We start from the raw sequence: 27,269 nt of genomic DNA on the forward strand, positions 1-27,269 counted from the left end.
GATCATAAAAAACTCCAACCCCTCCGAGATTCACCTTGAAGGGTTTGAGGGAGGGTGTTGGCAATTGAAACATAAAAATGAATATAATAATATCCCACATCGGTGTACACAAATAGCTTAATCCACTATATAAGTCTCATGGGCCTCTCCTCCTATCACCAATTGGTTTTAGGATGGAACCCATGAATTTCTATCACATATAAATAAAAATGCAATAACTAATTTGAAACATTGCATTATACAAACCTAATTCAATTGCAATTAAAAAAAAATATGATGATAAATAAGAATAGTAGAAAATAATCAAGAACGATATGGAATAATTCAGTAGACCACAATACGCCTCCATTCTTCATCTAGTTAGATTAATTCCATCTCATCAATGTAAAGGTGCATACTTAAATATGTCGTAATCTATCCACAACTATTGCATAGTAAGATATCAATAATATCATAAGGTTGCAGTTGTTTGATTTGATATCTAATATTCCCTCTTCCCATAAAAATATATGCAATTTCCATTTTCATTCATCCTACAAAAATATGTGCATTCTATTTTTAGAAAGTTATACTCCCTCCGTCCCACTTTAGGAGTCCCGGTTTACCATTTTTGGATGTTTCACTTTAGGAGTCTCGGTTAAAATATTCCATAAATGGTAATAGGTCCCTGTTAAACAAAGTGAGATGGAATTGCTTATAGATTGCAATACGAGGAGAGAGAGAATTCACTCAAAGTAGTGAAGAACTTAATTTCTATATTGTAAGCTTAATCTTTTCTCTCATACATACTAAGATATCTATAGGCAGTACATATTTATAGACTCACTATGTCGGTTCACTCACCTTGACCGACTTAAGTAGCAAAACAAAAGATGAGGTTTTGTTCCACTTTTCAAGAAACCGTACTGTGACTATTACAACACAAATTCAAAATAAAATTGTCTTCTTCCTTCATGCTTCTAGAAAATTGATAGATGGCACTTAGTTGGCTCTTGGCATGACAATGTTGACTTTTTATATATTTGAATTTAGCTCTCAAATTCCTCCCTTAAACTCAAATCTCTTCCATCTTTCATCCCGATCTTCGTCTTGTTGATAAGCAATTCCGCTGGTAAAGCCTTCGTAAATATATCTGCTGCTTGATCACGACTCGCCACATGACTCATTCGTATATCTTTATTCTTGACATGTTCTCGAAGAAAATGGAATCGAACGTCTATATGTTTACTTCACTCGTGATGCACTAGATTCTTTGCTAACTCAATTGCTGATTTATTATCGATTCGGATTTCTGTTGCATCATGTTGCTGGAGTTTGAGCTCATGTAACAAATTTCTCAACCAAATTGCATGTCCAAGACACCATGATGCTGCTACATACTCTGCTTCACATGTTGACAATGTCACAATTGGTTGCTTCTTGGAGGCCCAAGTAAAAGTTGTATCTCCAAGATAGAACACATAGCTTGAAGTGCTTTTCCGGTCATCTACATCTCCGCACCAATCACTATCAGAGTAGCCCATTAATTTGTACTCATTTGACTCTGAATAAAACAATCAGTGTGTCTATGTTCCTTTGATGTATCGCAGAATTCTCTTGATTGCCTTCCAATGTGAGTACTTTGGTTCTTCCATGAATCGACTCACTACACCGACACTATATAAAATGTCAGGTCTTGTACATGACAAATATCTCAAGCTTCTAACTAAGCTTCGGTATTTGTTGGCATCTACCTGATCTCCTCCCTCAAACTTGGAAAGTTTTGCACCGAGCTCAATTGGTGTTGATACAGGGTTGCAATCACCCATCTTATTTTTCTTCAGTATATTTTTCGCATATGCTTCTTGGGATAAAAATATTCCCGTTTTATCTTGTCTAACTTGCAGCCTAAGAAAGTATTTCATCAACCCCAAGTCTGTCATCTCGAATTCTCGAGCCATGACTTCTTTGAATTCTTTTACCATCGTCTCATTGTTCCCCATGAAAATAAGATCATCAACGTATAAAGCAACATATAACAAGTTACCCTATTTTTCTTTCACATAAAGTGCATGCTCATATGGACATTAGAAGAACCTGTTTTTCTTGAGATATGTGTCAATTCGGGTATTCCATGCTCGTGGTGCTTGTTTCAGTCCGTAGAGCGCCTTCATTAATTTTAGCACTTTTGTCTCATTTCCGACTTTCATATACCCGGGTGGTTGCTCCACATATACTTCCTTTCCAAGCACTCCATTTAGAAATGCTGATTTCACGTCCATTTGATATATTGACCACTTGTATTGAGCCGCAAGTGATATTAGAAGTCGTATTGTCTCCATTCTTGCAACTGGGGCAAAGACTTCATCATAATCGATCCCAGCCTTCTGTCGAGACCCTTTTGCAACGAGTCTCGCCTTGTATCTTTCAATCTTGCCTTCAACATTCATTTTTTTTGTATACCCATTTAACTCCTATCGGTTGATGATTCTCCGGCAATTCTACCAGTTCCCAAGTGTTTTTCTTTCAATAGCAGCAATTTCTTCATCCATTGCAGCTCGCCATCTTTTATTTCTCACAGCTTCTTCAAAAATAATATCCTCAGAATCTGCTAGCAGCCATATTAGATGTACTTCAGCTGTTGTATCATAGAGATCTTGCAAACTTCTCATTCTTGGTTGCCTTGGCTCTTCTTCATCTTCTATTGTTGAGTGATTCGTCCGCATGATCATTGGTGTAGAGGTTGATGGTTCTGTTTCTACCATATTTTTGTTGTTCCAATCCTACATACTTTCTTCATTTATATGCACATCTCTGCTTACAGTTACCTTCTTCTCATTTGGATCAAATAGTCTGAAGCCCTTCGTCTTTTCATCATACCCAATGAACACATAACTTTTGCTTTTATCATCTAACTTGCTTCTTCTTTGATTCGGTACATGTGCATAGGCTACACTACCGAATATCTTGAGATGTGACACTGTCGGTTTTATCCCGCTCCATGCTTCCTGAGGTGTCAGATCCATCAGCTTTGCATGAGGACATCGATTTTGCACATACACAACATATTGCACTGCTTCCGCCCAGAATTCTTTTGGCATGTTTTTGGTTTTCAACATTGACCGAACCATGTCGAGAATGGTTCGATTCTTCCTTTCTGCTACACCATTTTTTTGAGGCGAGTAGGGCGCTGTTAGATATCTTTTTATTCATTGTTCTTCATAAAATTTGGTGAAGGCGGTTTACATGTATTCACCACCTCTATCTGACCGCAACGCCTTAATATTGTTGCCCGTTCTCTTTTCAACCATCATCTTGTACTTCTTGAAAGTTTCGAATGCTTCAGATTTCTCTTTAAGAAAGTACACCCACGTCTTCCTTGTGCAGTCGTCGATAAAAGTGATGAAATACCTCTTTCCTCCAAATGACTCGGGTGTGATTGGACCACATATGTCTGTATGTATCATCTCGAGAATATTCTTCGCATAATATTCCGCCTTCTTAGGAAACGAGCTTCTTGCTTGTTTGCCGAGTACACATCCTTCACAGAATGATCTCTAGTAATTTATATCAGATAGCCCATGGACCATACCATTTTTTGCAAGTTTTCTGATGCCGTCTTGGTTCAAATGCCTGAGCCGTAAGTGCCATAGTGAGGCTTAGTTTGTCACGTCTATTTTCAAACATTTTTCTTGAACATTTCCCAAATTGAGTTTGTACATTCGATTCTTGGCCATTTCGACACGTGCAATTAAGTAGCCTCTTTTATCCTTCAAATGTATCACTTGATCTTTCATGAATACTGAGTAGCCCTTCTCCATTAATTGTCCTATGCTCAGAATATTGCTTTTCATAATCGGCACATAATACACATTTTTAATAGTACTTTCTTCACCATTATGCAAGAAATTGATTTTACCTCGGCCTTTTACTTCGATCTTTGAGGCATCACCAAATGATACATGCCCATCTTTAATTTCTTCCATCTCCGTGAACAGATGTTTGCGCCCACACATGTGATTGCGGGCACCGGTGTCAAGATACCACACCGTGTCTGCATCAATATTAGGAACGGTGTCATCATATGCCATCATAAGGACGCCATCTTCTTTTTCCTCCTCTTCAGCCACGAGATTCATGTTCTCTTCTTCTTATCTCGGAGATCTACAATCTCTTGCATAGTGTCCATGTTTGCCTCAAATGTAACAATCAACGTTGGGACGGTATGAACGGCCGCCTCTCCCACGACCTCGATCACCTCTTCCACCACGACCTCTTCTTCCACCACGCCAATTTTGAGCTTGATTTGGTTGCCGTCTTTCATCGTGGTTGTTCTCTTTCTCATAGCCTCTTCCATAACCAACATCGCAACCTCCAAAGTTTCCTCTTACTTGGTGATCTTGTTGCACATACATGGCTTCTTCATTGATTGTCGCCTTGGCTTGCAACGCCTCATCGAGTGATTCTTGTTTCTTATTTTTCTTTCTTTGTTCATGTGCCTCCAGGGATCCAGCTAAATCATCAACGGTCATCTCCTCTAGATTTTTTGATTCTTCAATTGCACACACCACGTTCTCAAAATCCTCGGTTAATGATCGTAGAATCTTTTCTACGACCCTGACATCGGTTAGATTTTCACCGTTGCGTTTGAGTTGATTTACCACCGTTTGGACACGAGTGATATAATCAGAAACTCCTTCTGTCTCTTTCATCTTCATGGCCTCCAATTCACCTCGCAAGGTTTGGAGTCGTACTTGTTTGACTCGGTCAGCGCCTTTGAAAACTTTCTGCAATGTCTCTCATGCCTCTTTGGATGTCGTGGCACCGACAATTTTTTCAAAGCCGGACTCATCCACGGCTTGAAACATGAGATACAGAGCGGTCTTGTCTTTCATACGCTTCTCCCTCCATGCCCTTGTCTAAGCCGCAGACATGGCTTCGATTTCAGCTTGACTCGGTTCTTCATAACCGGTCATGACTAACTCCCGCACATCTTGCGCGCCAAGAAGTGCTTGCATTTGAATGCTCCAATTGTCATAGTTCGTCTTGGTAAGACGAGGCAGTGGCATATGCCCCACTGACGCCATGCTAGTGCTTGCCATCGGCTCTGATGCCACTTTGTTAAAAAAAGTGAGATGGAATTGCTTATAGATTGCAATACGAGGAGAGAGAGAATTCAGTCAAAGTGGTGGAGAACTTAATTTCTATATTGTAAGCTTAATCTTTTCTCTCATACATACTAAGATATCTATAGGCAGTACATATTTATAGACTCACTATGTCGGTTTACTCACCTTGACCGACTTAAGTAACAAAACAAAAGATGGGGTTTTGTTCCACTTTTCAAGAAACCGTACTGTGACTATTACAACACAAATTCAAAATAAAATTGTCTTCTTCCTTCATGCTTCTAGAAAATTGATAGATGGAACTTAGTTGACTCTTGGCACTTTTTATATATTTGAGTTTAGCTCTCAGTTCCACATTCCACTAATTTTTTTCCACTCACATTTTATTATAAAACCAATATATAAAAGTAGGACCCAGATTCCACTATCTTTTTTCACCAATTTTCCTTTGCATTTCTTAAAACCTGTGCCGAACTCAAATGTGACTCCTAAAGTGGGACAAAGGGAGTATCAATTTAATAATGTAGGTCCTACTATCCACTAACACTACTTTAACTACCATTCTCATCCTCTCTCTTATTTTACTATACCATCCTCTTTCTCTCTCTTACTTTACCAAATTTTTCTTAATTTCCGTGCCGTCCCAAATGCACATATTTTTTGGGACGGAGGGAGTATTTTTTAATTAACAATTGCTTATATGTGTAGGATAGTGTACTATACTCCACCCATCAAATGTCTCATTTCACTTTTACCATATTTGGTAAGTGGGCTCTACATTCCACTAACTCATTCCACTCACATTATATTATAAAACCAATATATAAAAGTAGGTCCTACATTCCACCAACTTTTCTACCCACTTTATTTCATAAAGTTTTAAACAATTTCTTAAAACTCATGTCGGTCAAATATAGAGCATTTAATGGCGGACGGAGGGAGTAGTTAGTGGAGAAAAATATAGGTGTCCCATTTTCCATTTTAGTCCATCCGCGAATAGAAGTCTTGATTCACTTTTACCATAAATGATAATAGGATTTCATCTTCCACTAACTCATTCCACTCACACTTCGTTTAAAACTTATACTATACAAGTGACCCTTATTCCACTAACTTTTTTCCACTAATTTTTCTTAACATTTCTTATAATCAGTGCCACCAAAAAATGGAACTCCTAATGGCGGATGGAGGGAGTAGAATATTAAAGTTGAGAAAAATGTAGAGTACATTTTTTCTCTCTCTCTCTCTTAATTGATTTTTCTCCACTTTAACTGTTTATTGCGACCTCTGTTCTATAATAGGAATCACATTTGATGTGGACATAGATTTTAAGAAATGTAAATAATAATGGTGGAAAAGTTAGTGGAATATGAGGTCCATTTTTTATATTGATTTTATAATAAAATGAGAGTGAAGTGAGTTAGTGGAATGTAAGACTAAAGATGCCCAAGGTTTTCGGTTCCAGCGGTTAACCGTGGAACCGTAACCGCCGGTTCCGGTTCCGAACCGGAATCGTGACTTTTTTCTTGAACCGGAACCTCAATATTTTGAACCGCGGGCCGGTTCCGGTTCCAAATTTTACGAACCGAAACAGTGCCGAAACCGTCGGTTCCAAACCGGAACCGTGAAAAACCGTTGGAAAACTATGAAATCTAGCCGGAACCGTGAAAAACCGTAAAAAACCACCGGAACCGGAGCCAGAACCGCCGGTTTTCGAACCGAAACCGGAACCGTGAAATAGCCTCACGGTTCGGTTCCGGTTCCACATTTCTCGAAACCGGAACCGGCAGTTCCGGTAGTTTACAAACCGTGGGCATGTCTTTGTAAGACCTACTTACCATTTATGATACAAGTGAAATTTGACTCTTATTGTGATATGGGCTGAAATGACAAAATGTGACTCTTGTTGTGGGACGAAGGAAATACTATTTTATCAAAACAAGTGCACAAAATAAGCGTCTCTGTTAACATGGAATGTTAACATGGAATGGAGTTGACATGGACGGAGTACAAGAATTCAATGGTAAAAATAAGTTTGTAAAAAATTACGAGATGAAAATGCAAATAGTTATAGAATAAATAGCTTAATTAGCAAAAAGTTGGGCGTTGACTTTACAAACTCGAATAAGCTATGTATTCCTTAATATTATCACATTTTGTCCAAAGTAGATGCTGAAAAAGAGGTATATCCGACTCCCTTCATTATTAGTAATGATAAATTTAAAATCTACATTTATAGATGGGATAATAGCCAATTGAAATTCGCAATTTGGTCAAAATTTGATCAATTTATAAAAAATAAAAATGTACTACTATAATATTAAATCACAAAATATTAATTTTTTCTTAATTTTCTCATCAAATTATGTCTTTTCAAAATGTTATTATTCCATTAAAATAAATAATTTTTTCACTTCTTTTCATTCTCTTTTCTCAACTACGTTAATAAAAAATGCCGTTTTGAGCGTCACAGAAGACGTTTTATACACGGATGACACAATTGTGAATAATTGAAACTTCATAATTTATAATTCCGATTTCAAATCTTTTGGGATCGACCAGAATTTGATCAAACACCGTAATTTAAATGGCTATTATCAATTTATAAATAAATAAAAAAAGAATAGAAATTACAGCGTGAAGCATTGTTGGGTAGAGCCGGCTTTTGGACAGAGTATTTGTAGGCGGTTTTTACAATATATCACAGTTGACATCTCTTATATATATTCATGCTTTTATTGCAATACATGCAAGAAACACACAGCCATATCTAAACCTCAAAACTCTTCATTTTGACATGGCAAACACACCAATTTCTCCTCCATGGAAGGCTCTTTTATATATATGCATGGCTCTATTCTCTATGGTCATTAGCTGTAGAGGAAACTCCTCTAATCACAAGGTATATATAATATTATACTCCATCCGTCCCACAATAAGAATCATATTTTGCCATTTCAGTCCGTCTCCTAATAAGAGTGCTATTTCACTTTTACCGTAAATGCTAAGTAGACCCTATATCACCAACTTAATTCACTTATATTTTATTATAAAACTAATATATATATAAGAGTGATGCTCATATTACACTAACTTATTCAATCCACTTTTCTTTACATTTGTTAGAACCCGTGCCATAATTAAATAGGACGCCTATTGCGGGACGGAGGGAGTATGTTTCATTCAAACAAATTTGAGTTTGTTTCATCAATTTGTTTTACCAAGCTAGTATATGGATTTGTTAAAGGTGTACGTGGTATACATGGGAGATCTCCCTAAAGGTGGCATCTCTGCTTCGGCACATCACGTGAGCCTTCTACAGGCTACTCTGGGGAGGTTGATAGATTAATTTCATGCATAATTGGAAAATAAAAATAATTTAATTTGTTTCTATATAATTAATATATTTCTGAATTCAGCAAAAGGGCGTCGGAGTCTTTGCTCCACAGCTACAAGAGAAGCTTCAGTGGCTTTGTGGCGAAGCTAAGTGAGGATGAGAAGAACAAAATTGCTAGTAAGTTTTATTTTCTACACGAACTGGGAGGCTATTAATTAAGAGGTGCGGAGTTGTAATGACCTCAATTTCAGGCTTGGAGGAAGTGGTGTCTGTGTTTCCTAGCACCAAAAAGCAGGTGCTCACGACGCGATCGTGGGATTTCATGGGCTTTCCTGTGAACTCGGAAAGATCTCAGACAGAGAGTGATGTCATTGTCGGAATGCTGGACACTGGAATCTGGCCCGAGTCCCAGAGTTTCAACGACACCGGCTTTGGTCCCGCGCCCGCCAAGTGGAAGGGCACTTGCCAATCCTCATCTAACTTCACTTGCAACAAGTCAGTATTTCTCAGTTTACTTTTTCAATATGATGTGCTTGTTTCATTCGGCACATACACTACTAAAAACTTACAATATCTTTTAGGATACAAAATTTGAGATACAATTATTAGCTTTTGAATTTTTTTTTTAAAAATAACTTATTTAGAATATAAAAGAAAGCATTTCTAAGTTATGGAAAATTATCTTAATCTTTTACTTTCTTAAGACTCTTTTATTTGTGTCTGTTAATTTTAGTTTGCACATCAATACATTAAGGACACTTTATGAAGGGTTGATAGTATAAGTAGACACAAATTAATATTCTTAATAGCATTAAAAAAATCTCCTTAGCCGTTATTTTTTTTCTAACAATATTTGCATTGAAACCCCTTCTGGTCCCGCAGCAACAAAATAGTGATATTGGCTCTACTATAAATGAATGGATAAGGCACTTAAATTTTAAGTGAGTGGGTGACCATTTCTAACAATTTGTCATTCATATTTCAAAAATTGTAAACCCTAAAAATGAACCTAAGAATTGTGGCTACCATTCTATGCAGTAAAATCATAGGAGCAAAGTACTACCACAGCGATGGGAGCATCAGCCCACCGGATTTCCCATCGCCGAGGGATTCAGAAGGCCACGGAACGCACACGTCGTCCACGGCAGCCGGAGGGTTGGTCTCCGGGGCCAACATGTACGGCTTGGCAGCCGGAACAGCGCGCGGAGGAGTTCCATCCGCGCGCATTGCAGTCTACAAGATCTGCTGGTTCGACGGATGCTCCGATGCAGACATTCTCGCCGCATTCGACGACGCCATTGCCGACGGAGTCGATATTATATCCATCTCCGTCGGTGGCTTCTTCGCCGTCGACTACTTCGAAGATACCATTGCCATTGGCGCTTTCCACGCCATGAAACACGGTGTTCTGACCTCGAACTCTGCGGGGAACTCGGGGCCGGAACCTGAGAGCATCGTCAACTTCTCGCCGTGGTCGCTTTCGGTTGCAGCCAGCACCATTGATAGGAAGTTCCTCACCAAGGTCTTGTTGGGAAACAACGCTACTTATGAGGTAAATTACCAATTCAAAATTGATCGACTAATTTAAAGCACCATTTTGCCATTTTGAAATGTTCAAAATTTAAACATCCATTTACCTTATTCACTTTTGATACGCGGACTCCATATTATACTTCACCCACATTCCATTGTAAAATTGATACTAAAAATGAGACCTACATTCCACTAACTTTTTCTATTCAGGGCGTCGCGGTAAACACATTCACCCTACCAGAGGAGAGTTACAATTTAGTCTATGGAGGAAATGTGCCCAATACTAGTGCAGGTGTTGATGGATCCATATCAAGGTATCATATATATCATGGATATGATGATTAAATCCACTTCACTTAAACTACAATAAACCTGAAAATTCAGTGATTATTGAAGAGAAACAAAGATAGAGATATTTTTTAATGGAAAATCATAATGTCATGTGTGATTTGCTACATAATTGATGCAGATATTGCGAAGCAGGCACGTTGGACCAAACACTAGTAAAAGACGCCATTGTTCTTTGCGATGAGCTTAATGATGCAGATGGACCGGCAGCTGCAGGCGCCACCGGAGCTATAATGAACAGCGATATCTTCAACGACACCGCCTTCGCATTCCCTCTGCCGGCATCATACTTGTCATTACTAGATGGCGCTCAAGTTTACGGTTACATCAACAAAACTAGGTTTTCCTATTCTCATAATTTTTTCTTTTGCTTCCATTTTTTATTTAATTATATTACTCTTTGTTCTTGGCATATATAGTAATCCCACAGCAACCATCTTCAAGAGCACTGAATTCAATCAAACAGCTCCATTTGTTGTTTCCTTTTCTTCAAGAGGCCCAAATCCCATCACAAGGGACATTCTTAAGGTGGAGTAGTTAATTACCTATCTTCATATACACCTACTAATTAATTAATGATCTTAGAGTTTTCATCATTTTGTTTCTTCTGCAGCCTGATCTTACCGCACCAGGAGTCGATATTCTAGCGGCGTGGTCGGGGGCTACCACGGTCACTGGCATCCCCGGAGATGATAGAGTTGTAGCGTACAACATCATCTCCGGAACATCCATGTCTTGCCCCCATGCCTCCGCTGCCGCCGCCTACGTCAAATCCTTCAACCCTACATGGTCCCCTGCCGCCATCAAGTCCGCCCTAATGACCACCGGTAACTATCAATCCTTTCTGTTCCCATTATACTCCGAGTTTCTATTTTAGTCTGTCCCTTATTATTTGACTCAATATTTTTGGCAATTGACCCCACACTAAATTAAAGTGTTTCTCAATTTTCTATTTTAGTCTGTCCCTTATTATTTGTATCACTATTTTTGACAATTTACCCTGTACTGCACTAAATTAAAGTGTTTTAATTTAAATGAACTAACACAATACTTGGTATGGTGCTCAAGCCGCCGTGATGACGGTGAACGAAAATTCGGATGGGGAGTTCGCGTACGGGTCGGGCCACATCGACCCTCTGAAGGCGAAATCCCCGGGTCTGGTGTATGACCTCGGAGAGGCCGACTACGTGAAGTTGCTCTGCGGGCAAGGCTACAGCAACAAAAACTTGCAGCTCGTAACTGGTGACAACGTAACCTGCACGGCAGCCAACAACGGCACAGCCTACGACCTCAACTACCCGTCCTTCACACTGAGCGACCCCGTCACAGCCGTCTTCCACAGGACTGTTACGAACGTGGGGTCCGCGACGTCCACGTACAAGGCGGTGGTGGCTGCGCCGTCGGAGCTGAGCGTGAGTGTGCAGCCGAGCAGTCTGACGTTCGAGTCGGTGGGGGAGAAGCAGAGCTTTGTTGTGACAGTGAGCGCCGCCATTGCGAGTGAAATGGTGTCAGGGTCGTTGGTGTGGGATGATGGAACCTACCAAGTCAGGAGCCCTATTGTTGCTTACAGTACTGATGCTTTCTGATCCTTTTTTTATTTTAATAAATTGAGATTATGTTGTTATTATTATTCTGGTTTAATTTTGCTGGTGAGTTTCAATAAGCTTAAGGGCGAGTGTATTTCAATTGTTTGGTGAAGCATTTTTATTTAAGTCCATATAATTATGGCATTTGTATCCTGCATAACTAAACATTTATGTTTTATATGTTAACTCTTATTTTAATTTGTTCTGATAAATAGTACTCTCTCCGTTCCGCAATAATTTCTTTTTAAAATGGAGATTAAGAAAGAGATGCATACTATATTAAATAAATGGATAATAAAGTAGAAGACAGTGAAAAGTAGAGGATAACCGAGAGTGAAAATAAAGTTTTTTGAGATCTTTTGAATTAAGATATAAATAGAAAATCAATTACTTTAGAGCAAGTTTATATATATTATAGGAAACTTTGTAACTTTATTAGCTTATAAGTTGAGTAGATATGTAATATTCATAGAATCATATTACCAATTAAGTAAAATATATAGACAAGTTATTATCGAGTTCATAATCCGAAATTAGTTATATTGAGCTTGTGCATGAGTTAAACCAAATGAGTTGGGGTGATATTTTATCGAGTTAATCTAATTTAGAGTTCTAGTTTTGTTTTTAGGTTAATTAGGAGTATTCTTTTCTGAAGCATAAGTTTTTGGAAACATGACAAATTAAACTTAGTATATTAGCCAAGTAGCCGCCCATCTAATTTAGTTTAGAAAGAAGACATAAGAAAGCTTTTATCTATTGATGAAAAGACCATATATATCCCACTTTCATTACAAGGCCGGCTCTCATTTGTCAGCCGTTTCGTTAACATCAGTGTTTTGAGTTCTCGAAGTCACTCATTCAAGTAAATAATTGGCTTATAGCTGCATCTCTAATTCCAAAATCCTCTACATTTCCATGGCAACTTTAGCTTTATGCATGGCCGTTGTAACGGTTGCTCTGTTCTCGCTAGTTATGGCAAATTCTCAACATCTAAAGGCAAAACAAGTTGCTACTATTACATTTTGTATTGGTTTCTGATATTGATAAATATACATTTTAAAGGTTGTTTCGATTTATAGGTGTACATATGGGCGATCGACCAAAGGGAGGCGATTTCTCTGCTACAACGCAGCACAAGAGCTTGCTACATGCCACTTTGGGCAGGTTTTTCAATCTCACTTGTTACTCAAGAATCAGTTGTTTCTTGCTTAATTTCTAAGAGCTTCTCTTTTAATGTGCGATGTGATTTGTTAGTGCCGAGCCGTGGCTCTATAGTTACACGAGAAGCTTCAATGGGTTTGTCGCCAAGCTCACCGAGGAAGACAAAAACAAGATTGCTAGTAATTTCAAAGAGCTTCTCTCCTTGTTAGAGAAATAATTTCAAAATTAATCAATCTATCAAAGTAAAAATTAAGTTAGTAATCCTATTACTCAAAGTAAACACTAATTCTTGATGTTTACATACTTGGAAGGTGTGGTCTCTGTGTTACCCAACATGAAAAAGCAACTGCACACGACGCGGTCGTGGGACTTCATGGGATTTCCTCTAAATGCACAAAGAGCACAGTCTGAGAGTGACATCATTATCGGAATGCTGGACTCCGGCATATGGCCGGAGTCCCACAGTTTCGACGACCAAGGCTTCGGCCCGCCACCCACCAAATGGAAGGGTAGCTGCCAATCCTCATCCAACTTCACTTGCAACAAGTAAGATAGTTTCTGTCTGTATATACAATCAAAACTGTCCTAACAACTTCATTGATATTAATGAATTTTTTTTTAATTGAGAATTATATTTTGTTCAAAACTCATCCAACTTAAGTTTTGCAGCAAAGTTATAGGAGCAAAGTATTATCACAGTGAAGGGTCTATGGCTCCACCAAATACTCCATCTCCAAGAGATTATGGAGGGCATGGAACACACACAACATCTATAGCAGCCAGCTGCTCAGTTCCCTGGGCGAATCTGTATGTCTTAGCAGCTGGAACAGCTCGCGGAGGAGTGCCCTCTGCGCGCATTGCTGTGTACAAGATCTGCTGGCACGGTGGATGTTCGGATGTAGACATTCTTGCTGCATTTGATGATGCGATTGCTGATGGAGTCGACATTATCTCCATATCAGTACCATGTTGATTACTTGTGATTCAATAGCAATTGGTGCATTCCACGCCATGAGAAATGGGATACTTACATCGAATGCTGTTGGTAATTCCGGTCCCAACCGTAAATCCATCATCAATTTCTCGCCCTGGTCCCTTTCCGTCGCAGCTAGCACCATTGACCGGAAGTTCCTAACTAGAGTCAAGTTGGGTAACAACAAGACTTATGAGGTGATGTGTTGTTCTATGTTTTTCTTTGGTAAGTGTGACTTTAAAGACCTTAGATATTGACCACTCTACCACTACGCCGTAACATAACATATACAGAGTTGTTCCATGTTTGTACTACAAGTTACTTGTAGTATAATTTAATTATGAGGATTTTATAGCATGTTGTGTGATGTTATTTCTAGGGAGTATCGGTGAACACGTTCACCTTAGAGAAGGACTACCCGATAGTCTATGGAGGAAATGTGGCTAACACTAGCGGAGGATATAACATCACAGAATCAAGGTATGGTGTATGGTTTGAAACAGAACGTAAGTTTTGATACATTGTGACTGAGACACATGTGTCATGTGATGTGTTGATTTTAGGTACTGCCTACCAAATTCTTTGGACCCTGAATTAGCTAACGGTACAATTGTCCTTGCGATGGGCTGAGTGATGGTGAGCCTGTGGTGGCGGTTGGTGCAGCCGGAGCTATAATGCGCGAGGATCAGTTAAGAGAAGTGGCCCTCTCTTATCCTCTGCCTGCCTCTTACTTGGGATTATTTGATGGTGGTGAAGTATGTGATTATATCAACACAACTAGGTGTTTTTTTTGTACCCATTCTTGTTTAACTTTATTGAGATTGTAGGTTTTTCTCTCATTGTTTTGGGCATGCAGGAGTTCAACAGCAACCATTTTTAGGAGTGATCAAGTCAATGATACACTGGCTCTATATGTTGTCTCATTTTCCTCAAGGGGTCCCAATCCCTTCACCAAGGACATCCTCAAGGTGGCATACATATATAGTACTCCTACTAAGTTAAGTTATTCCATTTCTTGAATTGGGACCCAACTTATTCTTGAAATGTTTCCTAGCCTGATCTTACTGCACCCGGAGTCGACATTCTTGCAGCATGGTCCGAAGCTAGTACCGCCTTAGGATATCCTGAAGATACAAGGGTAGTAGCATACAACATCGTGTCTGGAACATCCATGTCGTGCCCCCATGCTTCTGGTGCGGTAGCTTACGTCAAATTATTCAATCCCACATGGTCCCCTGCTGCCATCAAATCCGCTCTAATGACCACAGGTGTTTGTTCTGCACTAGTCTGCTTTAGTTTTTGGAACACTTCTCAAAATGCTTAATACTAATCGAAATATGGGGTTGCACTTAATTACTCCCCCGTCCTTGAAAATTTGTCATATATTTTCATTTTCATTTCACCCACAAAGTCTGTCACATTTCACTTTTTACTATTTTTGGTAGTTGACCCCACATTCCATTAACTCATCTCCACTCACATTTTATTATAAAACTAATATTTAAAAGTAGAATTCACATTCCACTAACTTTATCAACTCACTTCCATTACATTTCTTAGAATCCTTGCCCGATCAAAATGTGACAAAATTTAAGGGACGAACGGAGTATATATTGCTGGTATATTTTCTAATTAAGCATGGTTTGAACCCCATCACTCAAAATTGACATTTTCTAACTAAATTTTGGATTTCATCCTGTCATTCAAAAGTATACATCTCTACGCAACAAAAAAACTTGCTAATATGTCACTAAAAAAATTAGCAAAATTTCTGCACTTAACAAGGGTTAGTGACAGATTAAGTATGGACAGATCTGTCACTAAAAAATTTAATTGATGGATTTGTCTACCACTAAAGTTACTAACCCACCTATTGACGGAAACATTGGTAAGTTCGTATTAGTGACGGACTAATCTGTCACTAATTAGTGATTGACGCTTTTTAGTCATTTATCCGACACTAGTTATTGAGCTATCTGTTGTCGTCACTAATTCCGTCACTAATTAGCGATAATGGCTTGACAGCTTTTCCGATGAGTGTGGAGAGAAACGGGGAAGCGGAGTTCGCGTATGGCTCCGGCCACATCAACCCTCTGAAGGCTAAATCACCCGGTCTAGTTTACGACATGGGGGAGGCGGACTACGTCATGTTCTTATGCGGCCAAAGCTATAGCAACAAAAAACCTGCAGCTTGTCACTGGCGACAACTCAACCTGCACTGCAGCAAGCAATGGCACAGTCTACGACCTCAACTATCCGTATTTCTCGGTGTCCAGTGTCTCGGAGAGTTCATGATACGAACGGGAGGTCCAAGGCCAGGGCTGACCCGACCACGACTCCCCTTAAGCTGCCCGGAAGGCCCGTCACGAGATCTATGAGACAAAAGCTTCGGGAGGGCGTTTCAAGCTTCATCGGGAGAGCAATGGAGGAGGCAGACGGAACGCCCGGTCGGGCGAATCCACCCTTCCAAAACTCCCGATCGGGCTTTTGTGCGCTGAGTGTCGTCCACATTCCAGAGAGTTCGCCCGGTCGGGCGAACTCACCCTCCCAAAACGCCCGACCGAGCATTTGACAAAGCCGCGGCGAGTCCAGAGAATTCGCCCGACCGGGTGATTTCACATGTCCAAAACGCCCGGCCGGGCGATTCAACTTTTGTAGCCGAATTTCTTATGTTTTAACCCTTTGTCTTGGGTCCAACCCTAGGTATAAATACCATTTTGTAAGACTTTGGTTGGCAGACTTTGATGAATGAAATTATGAAGACTCCTTTGAGAGCATCTCCCTTGTGAGATTTTTATCCAAATTCCTACATGTTAGTTAGGTTGCTTAGTTTATGTTTAATAGACTAGATCAAGTATATGTATGCATTTATGGTTGTGTAGTCATGAATGTGGAGCCAATGGAGTATTTGCTTTGGGTGAAAGTAGCCTAGGATTGCCTTCATCTTTTTGAGGGAGGTCATAGGTTCCCAAAGAGGATTCCCCCCTCTTTACACTTTCTTCTCACCTCTTTTCTCTCCATCAAAATCCACTTTGAGCCTAGTTTTTGTGGCTAGCTCAACTTATCTTTGTTTATCTTAACTAAAAATTGGAATCAAACACTAGTTTGGGTATTCTTGGGAACATGGAAGGATTCCCTCACAAGGAACCTTATCATTTGGTATCTAGAGCCTAGGTGCCTACCAAGTGTTTGATTTTAAACCTCTATGAAATTTCATTTCCTTTTTTTTTTCCTTATTTCTTTTATTTTAGCCTTTGCTTGTTTATTAGTCAATTATTGTAGGATTGAGCTGATTTTTGGTGTGCGTGAACCTTGATATATGAACTATTTTTCTGAAAAATCTCAGCCAAAAATTCCATCATTTGATAGGTCAAATTAATGTGTGAAGTTGCTGCCTTGTTTTGTGCCCTAGTTTGACAGATTTGGGGAAAACGTAAAATCGAGGGTCTTCTAAAAATCCTGCTATATTGGGGATATTTTTCCCTCATTCTAAACCCTTTAATATTGTTATCTACTAAGTTTCATCAATTTTGGGGTTGGGTAGCCATATCAAAAAAATTCCTAAAGATCAGCCAAGAGTTACATAAATTTTCAGCTCTACTAAGTTTGTTTGTTAGCTTCCTTAGGCATTGAACCTTACTTTCACATGCTTGATTGACTTTACTTGTTTGGTTATATTGCCTATGTGTATACCTTGATTGATTTGTCTTAGCACTTGCATTTAGGAAGTTGGATATTGAGAGTGAGTGAACCTAGCCCTCACTATATTCTAAGCCTTGTTCCGAGTGACATTGGTGAGTGAATTGGGGGTGGGATTATCATTTGGGAAGTGAGCTCTTACTAAAATCTCCTCTTGTTGTGTGGGTGAGTTGTGTTTTTGCTAACCATACTTGGACTAGCTCCTAGTGTATTGTTTGTTATTTGTGTAGGTACACCTTTATGGATGTTTACACTAAGGTCCGTGATTGGCAACTTAACTCATTGAGGAGTGAAAGGAGGATAGCTTGTGATAATTGGGGTCGAGGAGAGCAAGAGTTGGAATATGAAGAAAGACCTCATCAAGATTATAAGTGCTATGGAGGATATAGTCGAGAGAGGCATGGTAGAGGTGATTATGTGTCAAGGGGGCATGATAATGTAATTAATAGAGGGATTAGAAGGGAACGAGTCTCAAGGCGTTATGAAGAGCCTCCTCGTAGAAGCAAAAAGGGAGAGTTTTGTAGAATTCCGAGGCTTGAGAGGGAAATTGAAAGAGAAGTTCCATGTAGTGTACGGATTGGTCCTTTTGATCGACATGGTGGTGGGGACATAAACCAAACATTCACCTCATTAAGTTGTAAGGGCACATCCTCTTCTTTCCATACCCCGAAGGTGCCTCATGGTTTGTGTCCAGATGCCTCATCTTCATCGATTTTAATCCAGAGTGATAGAAGAGAGAACCGAGAGAGGGAAAAAAGGCTTGAGAGTGAAAGTGAGTCTAAAAAGCCAAGAGAGCGTGATAAAAGACAAGAGTGTAAGGTGCAAAAGTCAAGAGAGAGTGGTTGGGGTGAGAGAAAAGAAAAATATCAAATGAGAGAAAAACCACAAGCACAAGTGAGTAAAGGGTGTTTGATAGATTCTAAGGCCAACCTTGGGTGGGCACCAAATGAACCTTTGCCTCTTGCCCTTGGTGAGGAAAATAAGTTTTTACCCACTAACACTACTTGTATGTCTTCTTGTGTTAATGACTTTGTAGTGAGTAAAGTTGAAGACATGGAAGTGAAGTATCAAGTTGCACATGGCTTGGAAACTATGCCCCCGGAAAAGAATCAAGAGGAACGAGGGCAAGTGGATGAACTCCTTACCCAAGGTTCAAGTGCACTATCATTATCTACTTGTGATGATTCATAGAGTGTGATTACATTAGAAAAGTCCCTTTGTGTTGATAGATTTGTTAATGATGATTTATGTAAAAAGTGGGCTCATGAGCTTGAATCTTTGGATGTTAAATCTATTTTTGCCTTACATGTTGATTCTTTTGGGTTAAATACTAGCATTGATAGACATGACTACTCTCTTGTGAAATCTACCTTGAATGTTGGAGTGACTTCCTTTCGTGCCAAGATGCCTAAGCTTTCATTTGTTGGTAACTTTGAGCTTCATGAGTATATAGATGAGAATAGTAGGACGAAGGGAAGTGACATGGATAGTGACTTTAGAACTCGGTGTTGGCTATGTTTTCAATGCAATGTGGTTAAACCCTTCAATGGGATTGGAGTGTTCTATGGCCGTTTTGTGAAGGATTTTTCCACTCATATGTCTCTTGTAGATTGTGTTGTGTTTAATGGCGTAAGGATACATTTTTTCTATAGTTGGGGCCTAAAGTTGTTGGAGCATTTGTGTAGAGCCTATTTTAATAAGTTTCAAATGCATGGTGTTGTGTCTTGTCTCCATGTTGTGCATAGTGGTTTATGGACACGTTACTCCCTTATTTTTGATAATCTCTTGAAATTGTTGGGACAATGGAATGAAATCCATTTTGATGAACTTGGTTTGTTGGTTGATACACCTTTTTGCAAACTTGATGTGAGTTGTGATGAACCTACTCTATGTGTTGGATATGAGCTTGTCAATTTGTGAAGTAGCTCTCATTTGAGCAAGAATGAGGTATCAATGACTCCTTATGATCTTTTGTTGCTTAATCTTGAGAATAGGAATCTAGTGAATAGACCTTGTTTGGTTACTTTTGAATATACACACTATGAGGACCCTTTCTTGTGTATGCCTAGTCTTGTTAAAAATGCCAAATCTTTTGGGAAGATGTTGAAGAACATGGGAATAGGTAGTGTGACAATGCTTGAGACAAAAATAGTCAAATTATGTGATGCTTGTGTAATGTGGAATAATACTTGTTTTCCATGCACGACAATTAAGCCGTTCAATGGGGTTGGTATCTTTTATTGTCATTTTGTCAAAGACTATGCATCACATGGTTTTGTTTGGGACTTCAATGTGAAAGATTGTCTAGGTATTTGTTTCCACATAGCTTATGTATTAGTTTTGAGATCGTTAGAGCGTGTCCACCGTCGTGGTATGGTGACTTCTATTAGAGTCGTTAGTGGTCTTAATCTCTATCATCCTACTCGGATATTTGACTTGCTCTCGTTCTATTTTATAGGTGTGCGGAACCCGGATTTGAGGGCAAATCCTTCCCAAGGAGGGGAGGATGATATGACCACGAGTGCTAGACGTCAAGGGTCCTCACTTCGGCGTGAGCCATGGACTGATTGGGGACCACGAGTGCTAGACGTCAAGGGTCCTCACTTCGGCATGAGCCATGGATTGATTGGGGACCAAGGATCCAACAAAGCTAGAGAACCTCCCGAGGATGTGAGGGATAGAGAAGACCAGGATTTGAGGACAAATCCTTCTCAAGAGGGAGAGGATGATACGAACGGGAGGTCCAAGGCCAGGGCTGACCCGACCACGACTCCCCTTAAGCTGCCCGGAAGGCCCGTCACGAGATCTATGAGACAAAAGCTTCGGGAGGGCGTTTCAAGCTTCATCCAGAGAGCAATGGAGGAGGCAGACGGAACGCCCGGTCGGGCAAATTCACCCCTCCAAAACGCCCGATCGGGCATTTGTGCGCTGAGTGTCGTCCACATTCCAGAGAGTTCGCCCGGTCGGGCGAACTCACCCTCCCAAAACGCCCGACCGGGCGTTTGACAAAGCCGCGGCGAGTCCAGAGAATTCGCCCGACCGGGCGATTTCACATGTCCAAAACGCCCGGCCGGGCGATTCAACTTTTGTAGCCGAATTTCTTATGTTTTAACCCTTTGTCTTGGGATTCCAACCCTAGGTATAAATACCATTTTGTAAGACTTTAGTTGGCAGACTTTGATGAATGAAATTATGAAGACTCCTCTGAGAGCATCTCCCTTGTGAGATTTTTATCCAAATTCCTACATGTTAGGTTGCTTGGTTTATGTTTAATAGACTAGATCAAGTATAGGTATGCATTTATGGTTGTGTAGTCATGAATGTGGAGCCAATGGAGTATTTGCTTTGGGTGAAAGTAGCCTAGGATTGCCTTCATCTTTTTGAGGGAGGTCATAGGTTCCCAAAGAGGATTCCTCCCTCTTTACACTTTCTTCTCACCTTTTTTCTCTCCATCAAAATCCATTTTGAGCCTAGTTTTTGTGGCTAGCTCAACTTATCTTTGTCTATCTTAACTAAAAAGTGAGATCAAACACTACTTTTGGTATTTCTTGGGCACATGGAAGGATTCCCTCGTAAGGAACCTTATCAGTTCAGTCACTGCAGTGTTCCACCGGAGGGTAACGAATGTGGGGACTCCGTTGTCTACTTACAAGGCCGTTGTGGCAGCACCACCGGGCCTGAGTGTCCATGTCCAACCTAGTGAGCTCTCCTTCACATATGTGGATGAGACGCAAGAATTTGTTGTAACAGTTAATGTAACAATTGGAGTGGAGTGGTGTCGGGGTGTTTGGTGTGGGATGATGGTACATACCAAGTAAGGAGCCCCATTGTAGCTCATGCTATTTAGTTATAACTCAAATCCTTTGTTGCATTGTTGTGGGTTCAAATTTCCATGCACTTTAATTAAGGGTTGGTTCATTAAATTACTCTCCCTCCCCTCCGTCCATGAATAAATGTCGTATTTATGACCGAATCGAGTTTTAAGAAATTGTTTGATTTTGTTAATATATTACTACTGTGCAATTAAATTATTATCTATCTTATACTCCCTTCATTTATAGAAATAGGTATGATTTCCTTTTTCGTCCATCCCATAGAAATAGTCCATATCCATTTATGAAAACTTTTTTCTACTTTTTTTTACTTTATCATTTATGAGCCCCACCATCCACTATATAATTTCAATCCATTTTTCTCTTCTCTCTAACTTTAAATGCATTAAAACTCATGTTATCTTCAATTAATCTATTTATATGGGACGGAAGGAATATAATTAATCACATAATTTTAAAAAAATTTGTGCGAGATACATGTGTAACACTATTAATATTAATACTCATAAAAGTAGAACCATTTCCTAAAAACCCCTTTTTCGTAATTCACGTAAAATATTTGCATATACTTATTGTTCTCCTCCTAGTAGTTTTTAAAATGTATAGAAATTCGCATCCGCCATTTTTTTTTTCCGTTTTGAAGCCATGAAACCACCCTTAAGAATCATTTTTCTCCTATTTAGTACTCTCTCTATTCCACATCAGTGGAGTTATTTTTCCATTTAGTAAAAAATAACACTTTTTCCCTCACTTTTTTTATTCCTATCTTATTTTATTTTCTCTATTTTTCTACTCACTTGATATACTCCTGAAAAGAAGTGACTCTACTAATATGGAAGGATAGATTATGAACTAAAATAGTACGGAAAAAAGAAGGGTAGAATATCAATAATTTATTTATTATAATTAACTTGCAGTAGAGCAGAGATCAGACGCAGCGATGATGATAACACAATTACAGAGTAAAATCAACAACAGTCTCCGCCATTAAACTTCATATCCAATCCACGTTCACGGAAACGTATAAGCTGCACAGCACAGAAACAATGATATGTTATCAATTTAGAACAATGATAAGTATAAAAGGAAGAGATTAATTAATTTGAGGAAATCAAACCTCCACACTTGTAACCAACTGGCCTATCGGCAAGGTTACAACGTTTGGGAATGCCGATGGCGATTTGAGGATTAATCCCGGCCATTTTGGCCATATTCGAGAGCATCACCGCGCAGAGGCATTTGGGGTTCTTTCCCAGCTTCTTCACCTGAGAGCAGCAGCTGCTCGGGACGGCCGCGTTAGCGTCCTGCGCTGCTGACGCGCACGGAGCCAGCTTCAGGTCTTCGTTGTCCGGGGTTGATTTCGGACACTCGCCGGCGCCGTCTGTGGAAATGGCAACGGAAAGGAGAAGGGCCAGAAAGCAGAGTGCCATGGTTGATGCTTCCATGATGATGAATTAATTATGCATTAGTTTGAGGAAGGTGGGAGAATTTATAGAGATTAGTTTATGCTTATGGAGGCAGGGCGGCAACCCATAATAGTTCGATGAGATTACCAAAATATCCTTGCAAATCTTGGAATGGTCCAATTTCAAAATATCGTGTGTAAAGTTAATTATAATAAGATGTACATGAGTTGTGATCAATGTCGAACCATTCTTAAAGACCGAACTAGAGACCAAATCTCATCCACCCATTAATCACATTTAATGGTTATTAATAATTACACATTAGCTGATTTTTTTATTTAGTTAAATTGACACAAGGGTAGTTTTGGAATAACCAAATGATGCAGTTACGTGTATACATCATTTCCCTTCCCAAATCCAATCCACTTCTCTCGATCTCTACGTTTCTCTCTCACCTATTCTCGGCGCAACTACCTCCATCGTGCGGTCTCCCCCGCCCCACCGCATCGGAGTTGAGGAAGAAACACCACTCTGCGAAGTGGATCTTCGATTTGGTGGAGATGGAGAAGCTCTCCGACTACACATGGAAAGAGGCATATAACGTCGTGGAACAAGCTGATGGCAGAGCAGAACAGATTAATGGAATGGATTCACGGCAGTTTCTCGCTGCATCGCGCATCTATGGGGCGTGAACGAGGATGTGGTGCATGCAGCGTACGATCTGAATATGATGATGTCGGCGTAATGGGTGGTGGTGATGGGGAGGATGGTAGATAACATAAGAAGATAATTGATGAGGTTATGAGAATGGGCTGGGGGGGATGCTGGACGAGTTGCCGTCAGTGGCTGAGAAGAGGAAGAAGCTGCAGAGCAGCGTCACCTTCTTCAGTCGTTGCGATTGATTGGAGGCATTTCTGAGTGGAGAAGAAAGTCTGGAAATCGTCATTATTTAGATTTATATATTAATTCAAACACCTTGGCTATAACTTCATTCAGTTAGACTATTACTTCATTCACCTGGGTTATTACTTCATTTGACTAGGTTATTACTTCGTTTTCTGTTCTATTACTTCATTCAAATAGCGCCAAGGGTTGAAGTAGTCAGAAAGTTTCACGACTTGAGAAAGAAATAAAGAATATGTCCAAGCCTGACTGTAAATGTGTCAAATGTGGCGAGGTTGGTCGGCTTGATTCAAGGAATTGCGACAAGAAGAAGAAGAAGAAGAAGAAGAAGAAGAAGAAGAAGAAGAAGAAGAAGAAGAAGAAGAAGAAGAAGAAGAACTGATGAGCTTATTTCCTTATAGTAAATTATTCATTCCAGTAGGTTTCGCACTTCATTCATGTAGTTATTTACTTCATTCCAGTTGTTTATTACTTCACTACACTTTGAATTTGAATTTATTTAAATTTTTGGCACACATTAAATCAGACTATATGAAGTGTTTTATTAATGAATTATTTATTCTTTATTATGATGTATTCGTATGCTAAGACTGAACCTGCCTCTTAATCATTCTTGTATGTTCAATACTTCATTGTCGTAGTTTATTACTTCATTCCAGTAATTTATCGTCATCCGGTTTGATTTAGAAGGATTTCTGGTGGAAATCGTCGTTGTAGATTGAAGGAATTTTGGGGAGTGAAGAAGAACAGTTGGAGAACTGTGTTGTATGTATAGTTTGCGAAGAATTAATATTGTAATGAACTAAATAACGAACTTGATGAAGTTATAACCTCAAATAATAGTGATATGAACATAATTGTATTATATGCATAGTTTGTGAAGAATTATAATTTTAATGAAATAAATAACGCACTTGATGGAGTAATAACATCAAGTAATGAAGTAATATGAATTGAACCGAGTTGTATGCATAGTTTGCGAAAAATTATATTTGTAATGAACTAAATAACGTACTTGATGAAGTTATAACCACATGTAATGAAGTAATTAACCACTGAAATGAAGTATCAAAACTATTGGAATGAAGTAACAAATTACAAACAAATAAATGTATCATTATATTGTCAGAAAACAAATAAATGAAGTAATAAATTACAAACTAATAGATGAAGTGATGGAACTATCTGAATTAAGTAATAACTTGGCTAAATGAAGTAATATATAATGAATGAATAATATTAGAAATGAAAAGAATCAAATGACTATTATAACATATTGTACTAATAAATAAAAAAATACCAGTGCAGAACTTATTTCCAGTTGGTATTACTTCATTTTAGTAGGTGTTTACTTCATTCCAATAGGTTTATTACTTCAATCCAGTACGTAATAAATTGAAAATGAATATATTTTTACTTCATTCTAGTACGTTTGTACTTCATTCAAGTAAGTGTATTACTTCATTCATCCATTACGTAATAAATTGGAAATGAACATGTTTTTACTTTATTTCAGTAGGTTTATTACTTCATTCAAATGTGTCATTACTTAATTTAAATAGGATTTTAGTTCATTCCAATAGGTTTTCACATGATTCAACACATGTTTCTTTCAAATTCATTGAACAAGGTTTTTTACTTTATTTACGGTAAATAATAGTACAATTTATTCCAGTAGGTTTATTAATTCATTCCAAAAAGTTAATACTTCATTTTACTAGGTTTTTACTTCATCAAGTAGGACTCCAAATTCTTCTACAAATACTTCGTTTCAAATGCTGTGAGAGCCGTGAGAGTGACGGCAGCACATCCCTCTACCCTTGCACTTTCCATGACAGCACCTCCTCCGCCTCCGACGATTACACCGCCTTTGTTAAATCCTACGCTAGGCTACTCGACGAAGCACTAGACGCACACGCATTCATTTCTACCAATGGAGACGATGCGGATAAATTGACGTGCACGATTGAAGTTATGCCTCAGGTTCAGAGTCTGATCGATCGCGCCATAGGCTGCTGGCCGGTTGGTGCGGCTTCGAGAAGCTTCCTGGTGCGGTCGGCGATGAAGCACGTGATCCGCGATAGTATCAGCTGGTACGCGGCGTAGATGGATAAGGTTTTGGAGAATCTGATCTGGATGCCCTACCGGAGCTGCGTGGAAGGCGGCCATGCAGGCGGAGGAGCTCTCGAGATTTCATGATTGGTGCAAGGGGATGGGATACTGTGGATCGTATGAGTATCCTTACATTGATCGGATTCTAGCTATCCAGATCCGTCGTCAGGCGGCGGTGAAGATGAAGAGATGGAGCCATTGATAAAGTGGGAGGATGATAAGGAGATTGGCGAAAGATTATACAAATTCACATGACGGTGCTAAAGAGCGTGACAGCCGTGAGAGTGACGGCAGCACATGCCGTCTCACACCGGCGACGGCAGCGGTACCGCGAAGGAGGGCCAAATGCGTTGAGGACGACGAGTTCTAGGGATAACAATTTTGTTTAGAGAGAGATGGATGGAGGAGAGATTTAGAGGGAGGAAATAATAGAAGATGAGATGGGGTAGGAGATGAGCTCATATATGTTTTAACCGAAATACCCCTGCATTGAAGTAAATTGTTTACCTAATGAAGGAGCGAAATTAATATAGCATGGTTTAATCTCATCCATTAAACCCTAGATCTAAGGGCCCTAATTTGGTCTCTAGTTCGATCTTTAAGAGTGGATTTGTAAATAATGTGACTCTATATATATATATATCTTACACGTGTATAATTTTTGTTGAGTACACATAAATAAATAAATGAATTGTCAACAGGGATGATCCATAAGGATTGAAAATGAAATATCGGAGTTTGATGGTAGTGCTTTTATTGAATCCACTGGTGTAATTTCGAAAATGGCAAAATCTTGGATTTTGGTAGTTATGGGAGTGATACTACTCAATTATCATCTAAATCTCTCCAATTTGGAGTGGAAATGAATGACCACATTTCACTATTTTTTTCATTTTTTGAAAAAGAAAAAAAAAAGTATTTTCGAGTTTCGATGTAGCTCGGATCTAATTCCTGGGTCAAAAAAGCATAATTTTGCAGAAAAATGGATCATGCACCAAAACCAATTTACACAATCATCCCTTGGTAGATCCAACGCCGAAGAGCGGTTGATCAATCACGGAGCTCCAAATGCAATCCACCGGCTCCATATCATCCACCAGCGACAGAAAACTAAAATCATCATCACCGCCGACAGAAACAGAGAGATTTTGCGACTGATCGCCGTCCGCTGCAAAAGTCTCGTCCAGATTCGAAAACTTGTCCTCGTGAATGTGATCTTCGAAGACCACGCCTTCCTTGAGCCACGGGAAATCGAAAACTCCGATTCCGT

At 39.3% G+C, this 27,269-nt stretch overlaps 2 protein-coding genes and 1 pseudogene across 2 annotated transcripts; 2 read left to right on the plus strand and 1 right to left on the minus strand.

Moving 5' to 3' along the window:
• Positions 1-8,355: 8,355 nt before the first annotated feature.
• Positions 8,356-12,028, plus strand: LOC121743890 (cucumisin-like). Its single transcript, XM_042137279.1, has 9 exons — positions 8,356-8,444; positions 8,528-8,622; positions 8,697-8,940; positions 9,484-9,997; positions 10,189-10,292; positions 10,448-10,666; positions 10,746-10,854; positions 10,940-11,153; positions 11,395-12,028. The coding sequence occupies exons 1-9, from the start codon at positions 8,371-8,373 to the stop codon at positions 11,910-11,912; spliced, it is 2,091 nt and encodes a 696-aa protein (XP_041993213.1). The 5' UTR covers positions 8,356-8,370; the 3' UTR covers positions 11,913-12,028.
• An 820-nt stretch (positions 12,029-12,848) lies between these two features.
• On the plus strand, positions 12,849-21,592 carry LOC121746019 (annotated as a pseudogene).
• Positions 21,593-22,589: 997 nt separating this feature from the next.
• Positions 22,590-23,008, minus strand: LOC121746020 (non-specific lipid transfer protein GPI-anchored 5-like). The gene is made up of 2 exons (XM_042139957.1): positions 22,696-23,008; positions 22,590-22,606 (listed from the first exon to the last, which is right to left on the minus strand). The coding sequence occupies exons 1-2, from the start codon at positions 23,006-23,008 to the stop codon at positions 22,590-22,592; spliced, it is 330 nt and encodes a 109-aa protein (XP_041995891.1).
• Between the last annotated feature and the right edge of the window lie 4,261 nt (positions 23,009-27,269).

Source organism: Salvia splendens, chromosome 8 (genome assembly GCF_004379255.2).
Source record: "Salvia splendens isolate huo1 chromosome 8, SspV2, whole genome shotgun sequence".
Lineage (NCBI taxonomy): Eukaryota > Viridiplantae > Streptophyta > Magnoliopsida > Lamiales > Lamiaceae > Salvia > Salvia splendens.

Coding starts and splice junctions, on each gene's coding strand:
- LOC121743890 (XM_042137279.1), top strand. CDS start 8,371: ATGGGAGATCTCCCTAAAGGTGGCATCTCTGCTTCGGCACATCACGTG. Junction 9,998..10,188: donor GAAACAACGCTACTTATGAG/GTAAATTACCAA, acceptor TTTTCTATTCAG/GGCGTCGCGGTAAACACATT. Junction 10,667..10,745: donor GGTTACATCAACAAAACTAG/GTTTTCCTATTC, acceptor TGGCATATATAG/TAATCCCACAGCAACCATCT.
- LOC121746020 (XM_042139957.1), bottom strand. CDS start 23,008: ATGGCACTCTGCTTTCTGGCCCTTCTCCTTTCCGTTGCCATTTCCACA.